The 16,008-nt window shown below is 30.6% G+C and overlaps 4 protein-coding genes across 7 annotated transcripts in view; 2 read left to right on the forward strand and 2 right to left on the reverse strand.

Moving 5' to 3' along the window:
* The window catches only part of LOC127068634 (uncharacterized), a 6,050-nt gene extending 4,270 nt beyond the window's left edge, over nt 1-1,780 (forward strand). Inside the window, exons 1-8 of one of the 2 annotated variants that reach the window (XM_051005005.1) lie at nt 1-33; nt 121-376; nt 446-574; nt 670-772; nt 871-994; nt 1,164-1,308; nt 1,367-1,495; nt 1,605-1,780. The exon at nt 1-33 is cut by the window's left edge and continues 4,270 nt beyond it. In XM_051005005.1, coding sequence (XP_050860962.1) covers nt 1-33; nt 121-376; nt 446-574; nt 670-772; nt 871-994; nt 1,164-1,308; nt 1,367-1,495; nt 1,605-1,780 — 1,095 coding nt within the window. Of the gene's footprint in view, nt 34-106; nt 377-445; nt 575-669; nt 773-870; nt 995-1,163; nt 1,309-1,366; nt 1,496-1,604 lie in introns of both variants that reach the window. The other variant, XM_051005015.1, reaches the window with a different exon arrangement.
* Nucleotides 1,501-4,754, reverse strand: LOC127068628 (histone H4 transcription factor-like). The gene is made up of 5 exons (XM_051004990.1): nt 3,501-4,754; nt 3,089-3,425; nt 2,667-2,982; nt 2,285-2,582; nt 1,501-2,192 (listed from the first exon to the last, which is right to left on the reverse strand). Exons 1-5 carry the CDS (start codon nt 3,978-3,980, stop codon nt 2,022-2,024), a joined length of 1,602 nt encoding a protein of 533 aa, XP_050860947.1. The 5' UTR covers nt 3,981-4,754; the 3' UTR covers nt 1,501-2,021.
* Nucleotides 4,755-5,261: 507 nt separating this feature from the next.
* On the reverse strand, nt 5,262-7,913 carry LOC127068623 (T-complex protein 1 subunit beta). Its single transcript, XM_051004978.1, has 7 exons — nt 7,791-7,913; nt 7,225-7,534; nt 6,696-7,129; nt 6,513-6,590; nt 6,214-6,438; nt 5,761-6,142; nt 5,262-5,678 (listed from the first exon to the last, which is right to left on the reverse strand). The coding sequence occupies exons 1-7, from the start codon at nt 7,794-7,796 to the stop codon at nt 5,506-5,508; spliced, it is 1,608 nt and encodes a 535-aa protein (XP_050860935.1). The 5' UTR covers nt 7,797-7,913; the 3' UTR covers nt 5,262-5,505.
* Nucleotides 7,914-10,768: 2,855 nt separating this feature from the next.
* Nucleotides 10,769-15,528, forward strand: LOC127068560 (uncharacterized). Of its 3 annotated transcripts, none has more exons than XM_051004868.1 (6): nt 10,769-11,252; nt 11,313-11,923; nt 12,007-12,330; nt 13,815-14,189; nt 14,257-14,464; nt 14,550-15,528. In XM_051004868.1, the coding sequence occupies exons 2-6, from the start codon at nt 11,619-11,621 to the stop codon at nt 15,513-15,515; spliced, it is 2,178 nt and encodes a 725-aa protein (XP_050860825.1). In that variant the 5' UTR covers nt 10,769-11,252; nt 11,313-11,618; the 3' UTR covers nt 15,516-15,528. The 3 variants fall into 3 exon arrangements, with proteins under 3 accessions (XP_050860825.1, XP_050860836.1, XP_050860815.1); XM_051004879.1 differs by having other exon boundaries at nt 10,769-11,187; XM_051004858.1 differs by having other exon boundaries at nt 10,769-11,923.
* The last annotated feature ends 480 nt before the right edge of the window (nt 15,529-16,008 follow it).

Below are 16,008 nucleotides of genomic sequence, written 5' to 3' on the forward strand. Positions count from 1 at the left end.
TCCTGGAGAGAAATTATCGATAAAATTTTGAAGGTAAATATTTATGTTTTGTGTAAAAGGTAATACTACTTTTAATTAGATACTACTAGATAGATACTTTTGTCAGGTCAATTATTTTAGGAACAAAACTTTTGGTATAAAAAATGTAAGGAAGAAATATCACAAAATATATGGAGTTTGTTGTTTGAAACATTGTATCCAAATAGATCATATGTTGATTTGAAAAATGCAAGAAGAGAAGGAGAAATATGGATAAATATGTATAAATGGTGGACTAAGATCAAGAAACTAACAAATTATGATATTTTTGTTGAAAGTTTAGATCCATTACCAAACTACCATTTTCAAGAAATCATTACCTGTACTGCAGTACTGGGTAAAACAGTATATATATACAGAACAATTCCATTTTTTTTTAATTTTAATAAATAATTATTTTGTATAGAAAATACTCTGGCTATTGGTACATCCAAAGGATACATTTATTTTTACGATATTGATGCTTTAAATGATAAACCAAGATATGTAGCAAATCATATGGAATTTTTATGTAAAATTAAATTCTTGACAAATAGTATGTTATTATAATAGTACATAACTATATTGTATTATATTATAAAAGATTTTGTCATTTTTATAATTATGCATAATTTATAACATTTTGTATAGGTAGAAAAATTATTCTTGTATCTTCTTGTATAAATAGTCATATCAAATTCTGGGATCTTGAATCTAAGGAACTCATTAAAAAGGATCATGGAAAATTACTCAGGTAAGAAAGCTTATTATCTAATAATGTCAAAAATATTTATAAAGATAGAGAGAGATAGTAATTATTCCACTTATTTGCTTCATTATATCTTCACACAGTACAAGTCAAAGCTATTGCTACAGTGTCATAAAGAATACATTAATTGTCCAAGGATGTATACCCAGGACATTGTATGAACTTCCTGTTGATGATATTGTTGCTGGTGTTGCAGATGGTAATAAGGTATCTAATTTTATGAAAATAAAATATTTAAAATATATCTAATATATATAATTTTTTTTTGTTTAATAAACTTGAATATTTCTAATATATATTATAAACATGTTTAATTTGTAATCAATCTATTTTATAGATTTAATAAAAATTGTATTAAATATAAATTTAAATATAGGTTTCCTTTTATACAAAGAAAGGACATTTCCTTAATGTACAGTTGACAGAAGGTGAAGAAGTATTTATCACAGAATTTGTAAAACCACCAAAACTATATATCCGTGATTATTATATGTTTACTAATATAGCAGTATGCATTACAGGTAAATTCAATAAAGATAATTAAAAATATCAATTATCTTACTTTTTATTTGCTATCAGAACAGGGATACTTAGGTTTTTCTATTCATGGTGGAAAGTGGAAATTTCATAATATACTTCCCATATTTCATGGAACACCCACTGCTGTATTAGTTTATGCACAGCTTCTCATATTAGGTTTAAACTCAGGTAAATTGTATTATAGTATTTGTTTCTATGTTTCATATATTTTATTATTTTTCACAAAAAATATTTCATTCATAATATTATATAATACCAAACATGTGGATATTTTTAGGTCACGTTTGTATATATTGTGTGGAAAATTGGAATATGCTCGATTTGAATTCTACTTTGGCAAGACTAATAATATTAGATACAGAACCGATTATATCATTAAATATAAGCGCACATTTTAAAGAATGTATAATTGCAACAAGCATCAAAAGAGTACACTTTATTCATTTTACATAACTCATTAAAATTCTATCCACATAAAACTACTTTTGCATATCAAAAATTGATAAATATATGTTTTAAAAAGAGAAAGAATAAAAACATAAAATTGTTTAATTTAAGAATTCTTATTTTTTAAATTTTTCTATTAAAATAAAGTGTGTGCGCACGCGCACACGTGTATATATATAATTATCAGACTATGTTTTTATTATTTTATTTATTTTGCTTCTAATAAAAGTTTTTATGATTTGATATTTTATATACTTTGAGAATTTATAATTCTACTTTTTGTTATGTTTCCTTTTTCATCTATTTCATCAAAAGTTATTAAAATATTTGATATAACAGGCATTGATTTACCCATATTAAAATCTGTTATGGGTTTTATCTGTAAATCTTGTACATCTTCCGTATTATCTTCTAAAATCTGAAAAAGTAAAATTGTTTAACATTTATAACATATTAATCTAGCCAAAAATGGACATTATGTACAATTCGAATCAATATATTTGTTCTTACTTCTACTTTTACCAATGATGAAGTATTATCTAATTTAAGCTTATATTTTTTATCCGTAATATTTGGTTTTTCAATAGATGAAGTATTTTCTTCATCTACTGTCTCATATCTAACCATTTGAAGTCTATAACAACCATCTTCATCTTGTACATATTGAAATCGTTTATGACCACTAGGTAATTGCAAATGATGAGCTTCAATAAGATGTTTGGTTAAGCGATAACTTTTTCTATATTTAACAGGACATTCATGACAACAATACCATCTCACTTCTAAACTATGTATACGTTCAACATGTCTACAATAATTAAAATTTTTATGGTAGATATGGTTTTACATATTATCATAATAGATATATAAAACAATATAAGAATCAAAATACCTGTCTAATGTATAAGCACCCTTACAAGTGAAAGAACAACCCTCATAGTGACAAGAGAAATTGGGTCCATTTGTATGAACAGTCATGTGAGAATCTAAATCTTGTTGGGATTTAGCAGCATGAGAACACAACTGACATGGAAAAGTTCTTGTGGATACATGTCGATATCTCACATGTTTTGCTAAACTAGCTGGTGATTCACAAGTCATATCGCATAAAGTACATTTATAATTAAATACATGCAATCTCATATGATCACGTAGAATGCCTTCTGTTGGATAGAACTTATTACAATGTGAACATTGAAATCCTTGCACTGAAAAATAAATTATTAAAGTACCATTATAAAAATAAATATAACTAATGAAAAGTATTTAAAAAAAAAATGAGAAGTGAAGTATAATGTTTGATATTTGTCTTACCATCTATAGGAATTTGCCTTTTACAATGAGTATGAAATTTCGTATTGGAAGCAAACATAGTACCACAATCTGGACAAGCAACTATTTTTTCTTTAGTATGACATCTCATATGATCTCTAAGTTTATATAAACTAGGATATTTATTTTTACATCCTGTCCATTTACATTCAATTCCACCTTCTACTTTATTACCACGTGGATTAGTATCTATGTGAGCAGTTATATGATACAAATACATCTGATAATTAGAAAAAATCTTTAAACATTCTTCCCATCTACAGATATGTGGTACTGGTGAATCAATAATATTCTTGCAATCTGCATCTCTATTACATTTCTGTAAAAAATTTATTTTTTGTGATAAATAATTTACTTAATACCATTGAAACTATTTAATTATCATTATAATTACAGGCAATTTGATTCTTCCACGAATATTTGTTCCAATACATTTTAATTTAGTATGATAAGAATGGTAATTGACATGTCGTGAAATTTCATCAGAAATACCACTTTCATGTGAACAATTTTTCCATTGACATACATAAACCTCTGTATTGTCTTCTTTAACTTTTATTTCTAAATCGCTTATATGATTAGCAACATGTCTTGTAAATACTTCAATATAATTACTATCAAATTTACAATCTTTCCATTCACAAACTAAATGTAAAACTTCATGCTTTAAATATTTCCCTACTCTACGTCTTTTACTACCACATTCTGAAACGGAATCAAATTCAGAATCGGTTTCATAATCATTATAACTATTTTCTGTTTTATCTTTTGATGTGTCTTCAGAATACAAATGTTCATTCTGTGATTCTACCCAAATACTACATCTTTCTTGCATTTCATTAGATGTAATTGATGCTGTAAGAAGTTCTGTCATTTTGTCTGCACAATAATAGTCGAATCACAATATTTTGTATTAGAAAGAATAATAGAGACTCTTCTACTATTTTATAAACTATGATGCTTAACCTGTTTTAATTATCGTATGTAATTAATTCGAAATTATACTCAGTGTTTATAAAAAAATATTAAATATACCACTTTTAGACATTTAAGTACTTGTCAATCAGTTATTATGTCGTATTATTTATTTCGTAAAGAAGTGGATAAAATTACTGATGACTTTGCTCACTCATAATGTGTATTATGTATGAATACTATTCAAAAAATTACTTGGAATATTACATTATCATAATAAATTGAAAAATTATAACATTTATAAAATAATAAATATTAAGATAAAAGCATTTGCAATCTGCACAGCAAGCGTAATAGAAATATAAACGCAACTATCCGCCATCACAGACCCACCGTTCGCGCGTTAAATTCAAAATTATTTTTAATATAACATACTTTTATTATTTATTAATTCAAGTCATTTATCAACATTTCAAATTTCCAACAATTCTCTATTTTTATAAAAAATACTTTTATTAAATAAACTTATCAGAATCTAATTAATAAAAAATATCAAAATGCAGCCATTAGCTTGACTGTACTTGCATTATTCACAGTAAATAAGAGTAATTCTTATAATGCAAGTAACATAGATTACTTAAAGCTCACATTACACAGTAATGATTGTTGCATATAAAGACTTTCATGAATTATACGATTATAATTAATTAATTTTTATCTATCTAATCGTATTTAACAAGTATCCATTCGACGTAAATAAAATCTAACAAAAATGTAGTAATTATGCTCACCTACCTTTTTTATAATTTAAATAAATGTATCATGTTGGAAAAGTATTGTTTAAATATACTAATAATTAACAAAAGAATCATGACACTGACTGGTCCTGTCACTGTGCATTAAAATGCACTGATATTTTTAAAACGTCTAGGTTAGGTCTAGCCAAATCTTTGATCGCTTCTTGTTGTATACATTCTTATTTTCCTGTTTATTCTTACAAAATTTGATATTAAAATTATTTTTCAATTATAATTAAACGAAATTCAAGCCATAATTGGCAATTATCCAAATACGTTTTTTCTTTAATCTTGACTGATATTAAATGAAGTTTCAATTGTCTATAATGGCGGCACAATGGCGGTTTATTCAAAATATAAACAGAAACTTAGATAGAATCAACAAACATTCAGAGAGTACTTTAAAATTTGTTATTTTCATGGAATGAATTTTTTAGAAGGAATAGATTATTTTATAAAAATTTTTATATATATGACAGATAATGTAGTGTATCGTTTCTTCTTTTTTTTTTGTAGAAGAATTAATACATTGACAATTTTTAAGTTGTTTGAAATAAGTGTATTAAATAATAAAAACGAGGATGTGTGTAATATTTAGTTTGAAATATAAGTAAGTCGATATAATGCGCGTATTACAAATTAAAGAAGCAATATAATAATGTAATAGCAATTAAATCATTTCCACTATTAACAACGTCCACGATCCTTGACGCGCTTCCTTGGTGCAGCTCTTAGAATATCATCCACACGTAAAATCATTTCTGCTGCTTCTGCAGCACTTAATAAAACTTGTCTCTTTACAACCCATGATTCTGTAATTCCTAATCGTTTCATGCAACCAATTCTTCCTGTTTCCATATCTGTAAAAAGGATCATAAATAATATTTATATAAATTTTTTTTTATATTGCCTTAATATTTTTAATTTTTTTTAAAGACTTACCTAAACCCATCGTATTGGCTCCAGAGTTATGCGCAGCTCTTAGTTCGCTAACTAATTGAGCTGAATCATAACCAGCATTATCAGCAATAACAGTAGGCAATTGTTGTAAAGCTTTTGCAAAAGCTTCCATCGCAACTGCTTCTTTTCCAGGAGTTGCAGCTGCTGCTTTCATAACAGCACATGCCATTACCATTTCGCTGCAACCTCCGCCATAAACAATTCGTGATTCACGTACTGTTGCCGCCAAAACACAAAGAGCATCATGCAATGACCGTTCTGCTTCATCAAGAATTTGTTGAGTTGCTCCTCGTATAATGACAGTACACGCTTCTCCCAAAGCAACGCCAGAAAATCGAAGCAGGGTATCTTCACCGATCATTACCTATACGAAAATATAATATATATTTTACTAATCCATACTATTGTATATTATGTAGCCCAGGAAATACGAACCTGTTCAATAAGTTCACATTTACCAAGTTTTACCATCTCAGGATGATCAAATGTACTGACTATCTCTCCACCAGTAACAAGAGCAAGTCTTTCAATTCCATCAAAATCAGCATGCTCAATAGCCATAATTCCAGCATCGGCAAATAATTGTTCAGGATAATTATAAATTAGTTGTCGATTTATGAAAACATTGCAGCCATGCTTTATGATTTTTTCAACTTTATCCTGTGAAAAAAATTATTATTATTCATCGTAATATTTTTCTGTTTATGTCTATTCGTCTTTTAATCTGTAATTACCTTCATCTTTTCTTTCTCTGCTACTTCTAATTCAGCTATTTTTGCCATAGAATCAACACGAACTCTAGAGCCAAATACCTAATGCAGAATATACTATTACATATTCAATCCTTTTATATAGATTATAATATTAAATAAAAATCTTATAAAAATCTTATTGTAAAGAACTTATATTTTCTTTACCTTAATTTTGTCAGTATCCATTGGAGTATTAGCTATAAGTATATGTGCATCTGTAATTTTTTGGGGCTGATGAAGACCAGGCTTTTTATCTAACAAAAAACCTTCATCCAGAAAAGAATCTGAAAGAGTTCCTCCACGTTTTTTAATAACTTGGATAGCTGATAAATTTCCAGATCCTTTAAGTCTCAATACTGCATCTACTGCCAACTTGCTGAAGTGTTCCTTATGTTGAGACAAGATCTTTGAACTCAAAGTTGTACGCGCAATATTTAATAAATCTTCGCGAAAGCGTTCACTATCTGCAGAATTATCTGCAGCTGCATTTTTGAGTGCTTCTCTTGCTACATTAGTTGCATTTCTCCACCCAGAAATAATAGTTTGTGGATGAATTTTTTGTTCTATTAATTTTTCTGCCTCTTTTAATAATTCAGCAGCTAAAAAATATTAAATGCATTATACATAAATTAAATAGTTTAACATTGACTTGATAGAATTCAATATTATAATATCATTACACAAATATACAAACCAAGTACTGTAACAGAAGTAGTCCCATCTCCAACTTCATCATCTTGAACGCGTGACATATCAACTAAAATTTTAGCAGCAGGATTATCTACACCAACGCTTTTAAGAATTGTAGCTCCATCATTGGTAACTTGTACTTGACCAGCAGATCGTCCATGAGCTACCAAAATCTTATCCATACCCTTAGGTCCTAATGTCGATTTTACCAAATCTCCTATCGCTATTGCTCCTACAAATAAGCTCAATCTAGCAATTTCTGCCTTTTCCTCTTCTGCCTCATTTTTGAGAATCCTTACAGGATTTAAAGAAACCTAATAACCAACAAATATAATTGAAGTTTTACACAGGAAAATATATACATATATCGTATATTTCACTTAATTAAAATAAAATTAATATCAAAATCAAAATCATTATTCTAAATATCGTTTGGCAGTAATACACGTGCGCCATTTGTTACATCCTCATGTAAGCTATCACCGATTTCGTTTCATCTTATTAACATTGACAATAAACACAAATTCTTATTTCTCATCTTATCGTATAAAAAGCAAAATTTTCAATTACCATCATGAAACGCTATGAAAGAATCTATATCTGAATCCAATATCAAATGTAATTCTGACTTCGAAGAAAACGAAAGACACGACAAACGTAAGGAGATTCCAGATACAATGGCGCTGCGATCGAATAAAATATAATTTTGCTCTCTTTTCTTATTGGACGATCATCACGAGTATAAAACGAAAACCAATCGAAAGGGATTATTCCATTTTGTTATTTCACTGAAATACCACTCGTAAACTGGCTATAGCGGAAATAGTACTAATGATCCAAATTTTTATATTTCAAAGTTTTATCGCTAGAGGACGTCAAGAATATCGACTGTGCTTTGTTGATTCCAAATTTTAAGTCCTTTTATGGTTACTTCTACAGTTTTTCTCTACAGATGTATTAAGGGAATCACGTATAAAGAAGATGATATCGATGATTTCATTTGTGTGTGCATTATGATTGATTTTATTTATCTCCTTTGAACGACACAATATATCAATAAAAAAAATATTCAATAAAAAAAGAAAAACAGAAACAGTTAAGGTGCTATAATATATAAATTACTGTTTTTGATTTTAATTAAACAAAAATTTTTAATCTCGAATAACTTCTATTTATTCTTTTGAAAACAGCGGAAAAATAATGAATTTATATTTTCAGTTACGTTTGAGATTTCATTTGATTATTGAAATATGGCAATTAAAAAAACCCTTGGAAGACTAATTTTAATATTTTATAAAAAATCAACGATATTTGTATAAACTTAATTATACTTTATAAAAAGTCGTATATGCGATACAATTGAAATAATAGGTTAGTAAAGATGAATATTTTGTTAATGAATATGTAATTTTATATTGTCGATATTATATATTAATAAATGATATGAAATATATAGGGTGGTCCGAATATTTCGGCTAGGTTTTGAAATTTTATAAAAAATTTAATTTTTAACAAAAAGTCTCATATATTCATGGGCTGGAAAATGCTTCTTTAAACAATCTTTGAAATTATTGTTTTATTCGTTTTTATAATTTGATTAAAATATTAAGGAAAATATTGATTTTTAACGAAAGTACTGGAATAGAAATTGTAAAAAATTAAGTAACCTTTCAGATGAGATAAAAATTATTGTAGTACGTTTTATAGGTTTTAAGATAACCAGTTTTAAATGTACATAAAAGTTTTTTCGTTCTCGTATGTTGATTTTTTTAAACAATGCAGGAAAATAAATTATTTGTAGTGAAGCCAACAATTAGCTAAGACTACAACAATATAAATAAAGAGTATTTTTAAAAAGCTGTGCAATCGAAATTTACAAATTCCAAATGTCCAAAAATGTGTATTTTCGTCGATTTGGAACTGAAACATTATGGAATATACATTATCAAAATTTATGAAATATGCTACAATCAATTCCTTTTATTTCATAAAAATAATTTATTTCTTTACAACTTTTGTTTTGATACTTTCTGTTAAAAAGTGCATACTTTCTCCATATTTCCATTATTTATAATTTTATGAAATAAATTCTTAAGATAATTAGATTATTTAAAGGGGTACGATATAGCGATAAAATAATTTCTTTCCGAAATTATATTTTGAAAGATCTTTTAAGAATGTGCTCCTTCAAATAGCGTAACTTTTTCTATAAATAAATAACGGAGATGTTCTTAAATAATTTAGATGTTTCGATTTAAATACTCTATCCTATATGTAGATCTTTGTATAACAAGTTGTAGTTGTAGTTGTAGTTGTCCTATTTGAATACATATATAATTTTAATTAATTTTTATAATGTAAATTTGTATTCTTAGTCCATTTATAAAGATCGAAAAAATAATTATCAAAGGTTGTATTTAGGATAATATATCAGTCGTATTGAAGATTTAAAACCCAACGATCAATCTGGACGAGAGCACGCGTTTAAATAACGGTCTATTCGCAGCTGTCCCTTCGATTTCATAGTACGTACGTATGTACATACAATAGGGGTCGTATGAGCCCTACGATAGCTTTGTACGTGCGATACATAACTGCATATGGACTTAGTCCCTTTGGAATCTAAACAATAGGATAAAGAATACCGGTAGGATGGGCTTATTCGAGAGAAAGGTTTGAAAGAATCGATCACACATTCGAATGTCTTTATCTTTGTTTTGTAACTTTCAAGTCGTAGAAAATAAAAAACAAACCAGTCTGGTTTGCTATCCTTTTTAAAATTATGAAAAGAAAGGAAGATGAGAATTTCAAATATATGTAAAATATTCAAATTCTTTGTTTATATTTCCAGATGTGAATGAAAAAGAAAGTTGAATTTGTCCTTTTTCTGAAAAAGAAGCGAAATTTGAATCATCTGAGATGAATCTTTGAGGTATATGATTACCCTTTTTCGATAATAATAAAAACACATATACACACATATGAGTATGTAAATGATAAAGTCTAGCGAAGCGTCACAAAATCACGCCAATGGAGAGAGAACTTTTAAGGGCCAGGTGTGACTCCTCTCCTCATTTCTGGTCCCCTCAATCGAGAGGGGGTCATAGGAAAATGACTCGTGTAGACGTGGCTGCCGTTACGGAAGCAGCATAGGGGCGTCCGATTGGTTCGAGGGCACGCGCCGTACGGGGCATCTGCGTTAAAATGCCCATGGTGATGTATGTTCCGTCCCCTTTGGCCCCTTGGATGAGTCATTCACGCACGAACGCACGTACCTACGCACGACACGGCGGTAAGGAACGTGATGCATACGCGCACGCGCGTGTGTGTGTAAGTATGCACGTAAATGTGATCCAATGATAATAAATGATCCAATGATATAAAACATGAAATAATAGAAATATTAATCTCTCTCTATTTATATTATTTTTATCAATATTCTTCCTGAAGATGATTTGTCATCTAAACAGAGAACGTTATCGCGAATTGCAATATTTTCTTATTTTTATACTTTTGCAGATGAAAAAGGAAAACGCGTTGAAAAACAAATTAACACAGATATATGTCAGTGAATATCAATTATGCAAAGAGTTACACGAAGCTATGCTTTAACGGTCATGATGTACAGCCAACACATACACTGTTAGTAGACGAATACTTATAGATGGGGGGTAGAGAAAGAATGGAGAAAGGTGGTGCACCCCACAAGAGCGACAAAAGAGAAGGGGAGGAGTTCCAGTCTCATATACGACTTGGCTTATGCGAGGACGAAAAAGGGAGGCGTATCGAGTTAGGCGGAGAAGTCGAAAGCGAGTCGGTCGGAGTCAGTCGTTTGCGGCACATCAACGCGTTGGGATCAGTATCGCGTGAACTTGACGATCATCATCATTTAAATTTTATCCTTTTTTTGATTTAATAATTATCGGGAGATGACATTTGGAATAAAAAAAAAATAATAATAATAAAAGTGAGGATTCTTCTTACGACTGAAACATTGCAAGAAGATTTCATTATCGAAAAATTAAGTTTTCAGTACGTTAACGTTACGTATACGTAAACAAAATATACGATTAACAGGAGTACTCTTCATAGGGGTTCAAACGAGGAGACCATAAGGTGTCGTTCTGAGGCCACGCGACCCGTGGGAGGATCGTTGTTCTGCTCTGTTGAATCGTTAAACCACCCTTGTATCGCACCCAACGAAGAGACCAACTGTGACCACTGCTGGCACATGTTAGAAAGGAAAGCACCCTTCTTAAAACCTTTCCTTCTTCTTCTATGTTTCTTCTTCGATTACGACACGCAAAGCACACTTTTTGTTCTTTATGACATCTCAATGAAAAAACATTGAAAAGTAACGCAGCATTTTGTGAATTTATTGGAAATTGAAAGGAAAAGATGAATAACTTCAAGAGATACCAAAGCAAAGTATTTTGGGAACAAATGTCATCGCAGGATTTAAAGAAGGATTCGACGATACGTAGAAAAGATCCCGTTGAAGTTCTTCAATTTCCTCCTCCTCCTTCTACAGATACGGATTATCCTTCAGAAAACGATGAAGAAAATCGATCCTCCAGTTTACGCGAAAATAATTTCACGAACGTTGATAACGTAACCGTCATACACGTTTGTCCGAAAGTTAATGAACTGCAATGCGATGATGCATTGATTCAATGTAGAGAAAACCCAACGTTACTTCAAAGGTAAGTCGTGTAAACCGATTATATTTTGTGATATTAACTGAAAGAATTTCTATTCACAATACGAATTTCAATACCATTTGTAGAGAGAAAACGGATATCACTGTTGGTACACACGAAAACAAAGAGAATACCGTCGTTTCAGGGAACAGATCCCTCAGTCCTCTCAGCCAAGATCTAAAGAGTTTAGATTCTGGTTTCTCTGATTCCGAACGATCAAATTGCTCGCAGACTTTAGAAGATGAAAGTCCGCAGAGACGTAGAAGACGACGTAGGAAAGCTAAGGAAAGAAATCGTAGAATTCGTCATAAAATTGGTTCTCTTTGGTCGGAAAACGATTTAATACCTCGACCGACTTGTACTTCAACTCCGAAGGATCTTAAAATACGAAACTTTCAACGAGATGACAGGTATTTTTTCGTATTTATTAACAAGATGGTAGATTTAGAAAGTATATAAAATAGTCTAACATCTGCCAAATTATAGTAAATAAAAGTACCTCGAATTGTACGATAATTCTACCGAATATTCTAAGATTCGAAAAATAAATCTATCTTAGATATTGAAATCTTTTCATGAATGATAAGACATAAAGAATATGTAGGTTTTATGAAAGCAGAGTGAATCGTTGCGATAATATGCCCATGGTGAGCCAAACCGATAGGAATGCGACGCGTAATGAACTTCGCCTTGTTATTCTTATGGCTTTCGTAAATAGATACTATTGCATGAATGTATGTACATCTTTTGCGTAGAAAAAACTTTCCTTCGCAATTTATTTATGATTAGTTTAATGTAAGATACGATAAAAGAGACATTGAATTTGACTATTTGGTAAATATTATTTGTCCAGGGTATGTATACTTATTGATATCCTCAGTGCTATATTGAAAGTAGCGCATCGTATCTTTGAACGCATTGATAGGCTTGTCGTAATCTCTTTTGATATACCAGAAGACACGTATTGCGCGACTAAAAAATATTCCACCTACTGACATTGACGTTTAATATTCCAATGTAGCTAGTGAGCACTTTATATGCACAAGATGTCTCATAATACGGAAGGTCTTGCCTTCTACGAAGTTACAAATAACTGAGATACTTTGTCGGTCTAAAGGGGAACGGAAAACGCCGTTTTCTTTGGATCGGCATAAATTTAAATAGCTAACGAAGTAAACTCATTAACTATATGCATATAAGTTTAATGATGCATATTTGCTAGAAAAAAAGAAACAAAGTATAAGTAAATAATAATTATTTTTCAATGGATTTTGCAAAATTAACGTTAAATTACTTTTTTCTTATGAAATCGTTGATATTGCATGACACGGATATTTTTTCATCGGTCAGCTCGATCTATGCTCGCGTTAACGTTTAGTTACATCGTGTAAGATGTTATGTGTCATAGGACGCGTGCACGCGTGAAAGAAAAAAAATGAGTAGGTCGATTTCGATCATTTCATCGAGAGACAACGTATCTAAGAAGAATTTAAATTAATATACGAGTATAAGACCGGTGCAGGTGATCATATAGTTGCATACCTCTTTTCAAGAATCGAGATTAGTCATCCTATTCACAAGAAAATTCCAGTTCCGGAGGTGACCGATTAGTCAGCCTTTACTCACTATCGCTTCTCTACTCTGATCCATTATCCCGGAAACCATTCGGTCACAAAAGAAACCGAGAATATCCTGTGCCTTATCGAATGAAAGTACAATTGTGTTGTTATTATGAAATTTTGATTCTTACATTTTACGCTATGTCTTGTTTAAGGTAGTATTTGAAATAAAAGGAAAAGAAAAAGAGGAAAAGAATAAATTACAAAATTACTAACAATTAACAATTACAATTAATGTAGGCGAATTAACGTAATACGAATGATCTCTTTTTCAGAACGAAGATTAGGGTGACTGCTTTACCTAATCTTTCGTCTAGCTTGTTAGAAGACGAATCGTTAAATTCTACGAGAATAACAAAAGTACCTGCAACGAATCTTTCGTACGATTTCTTTTTCAATTTTCAAAATATTGATGACAAGATCGAATTGCCAGTCAAAACTTGGTTAAATGACTTAACAACAGAAACTGCAAATGAATGTTGTATCGCTCTTCAAAGTAAGAATCTACCTCGGCGAAAGCATAACGATTTGATTTCGGAGGAGGATCAAATGAAAGATTTGAAGATGTTATCTTCTTTGGCTACGGCAGCTGCAAGCAAGCTTCTCGTTAGAGCTGACCAATTTGAACGTCACTATCAATATATTTTAGAGTAAGTATATTTTTTAACATTTAAAAAAAAAAACGTTTGGTTAACACGGTACGATCTACCTTTTTAGCGAGGTGTCGCATTCGAAAAGTGGCAGATTACAAATGGAGCTATTACGTGCCATCGAGGACGATGCTTTTTCAGTTTTATCGAAATTAGGAGCACCGCCACCTCGAAGAATTCAGCAAACGAATTTAAAAGGAATTCTCATGCAATTAGACAGTATGAAAGATTATGTCGACAGTGCCATTAATACTCGTTTAGATTTTTATATCGAGGTTCGTTATCTTGTGCAAAATAGAACCTATACAAAATGAAGAATTTACTCATTTAATTATTAACAATAATTAATTATTCTTGCAGAAAATAGTAAGATGTTTGGAAGAAGTCCCGAAGGAAGACAGTAGTGTAGCTAGAGGAGCTCTGGCAGCTCTCACGGCTTTGGGTTTAGCCGGAGCACGAGCAGGCAGCAGTATCGCGAGATGTGCGGGAATTAGGGCTCTTCTAACTTCTCTCATTTCTGCCATTAGGAAATCAAATGATTACGTAGCCACGTCTCTACGCGCTCTGTCGAGCGTGTGCTGTTCAAGAACAGCAATTGAGCACTTCGTTAAAGACGACGGACCGGAAATCGTGATTGACCTCTTGTCCAGTAGAACGTCGTCGGAAATCAACAAAATGGAAGCTACGGCTTTGATAGTACAGATAACAGCACCATGGACCAATGCCGTAGGCTTACCACATGTTGAACCATTTGCGGATACATTAATTACTGCTTTAGGAAATCTTATTGAAAATGTGAATTCGGAACAAACGTTACTGTTGACAGCCGCTGCGCTCAATCAAATATCTAAATCAAGAAAATGCGCTGATATTATAATACGACAAGATACAATAAGAAATTTATTGAGAAGCGTGAAAAAATCAAACGGTGGAAACGTTTGGTTGATGCAGCAAGTGGCTTCTCTCATAGGTGAATTGGCACGTTTACCAGAAGCTCGAGAATACTTAGCTAAAGCACGAGCATCCGTTGCATTGGTTTGTTTTCTTAGAATGAGACCTCCAGGTTTAGAGGACGCATATCAACGTTTAGAGACCACGGCTGCAGCTGCTCTGATAAGGCTTTGCGTAGATCCAGAGATAGCGAGACAAGTAGTTGCAGTTGGAGGTGCCGATTGTCTTCCTACATACGACGTGAATTATCTTCTCACTGAAGATGAAGAACAAATAGAAGCTGGTCTTCTAAAGTATACTAAATCTTTAAGACGAGCATGCAAGAAAGCTGTGAAACAGATAGACGTAGCGAGAGCACACGATTATTTTAATTAATTTTATTAATTCTCGAAATATATTCAAGTGCAAAAGGTTGAAAAAAATTGTAAATAATGTAAATATTTTATAAATTTTCTATTATAAAATAAAAGAATGTCTATATATAAAAAAATAAAGAATACTATATAATTGATACTAATTGAAAAAATTTAATATACTTTGCAATATTGAATAAATAATTCTCATAAAATATAATTGTATAATAATATAAATGAATAAATGGTATATTATAATTTTGATAAAAATATAAAAACCACCTCATTGGCTCGGTCAAAGAGTTTTGCATAAGATACTATCTGTCTAATAAATCTAATAATATAGAATTATGTTTTTAAAGCGAAATTTTTTTTTCCTTCGAGAATAAAAACTGATGATTGAAATTCATTACATCCATTTATGCTATTTCTTAGTAAAAACAAAAACAAACATGTCTTTCATCATTTTGTACGCATTAATACTGGTTTAAAGGAAAATAAAATTTTTGCTTTGA

Source organism: Vespula vulgaris, chromosome 1 (genome assembly GCF_905475345.1).
Source record: "Vespula vulgaris chromosome 1, iyVesVulg1.1, whole genome shotgun sequence".
NCBI lineage: Eukaryota > Metazoa > Arthropoda > Insecta > Hymenoptera > Vespidae > Vespula > Vespula vulgaris.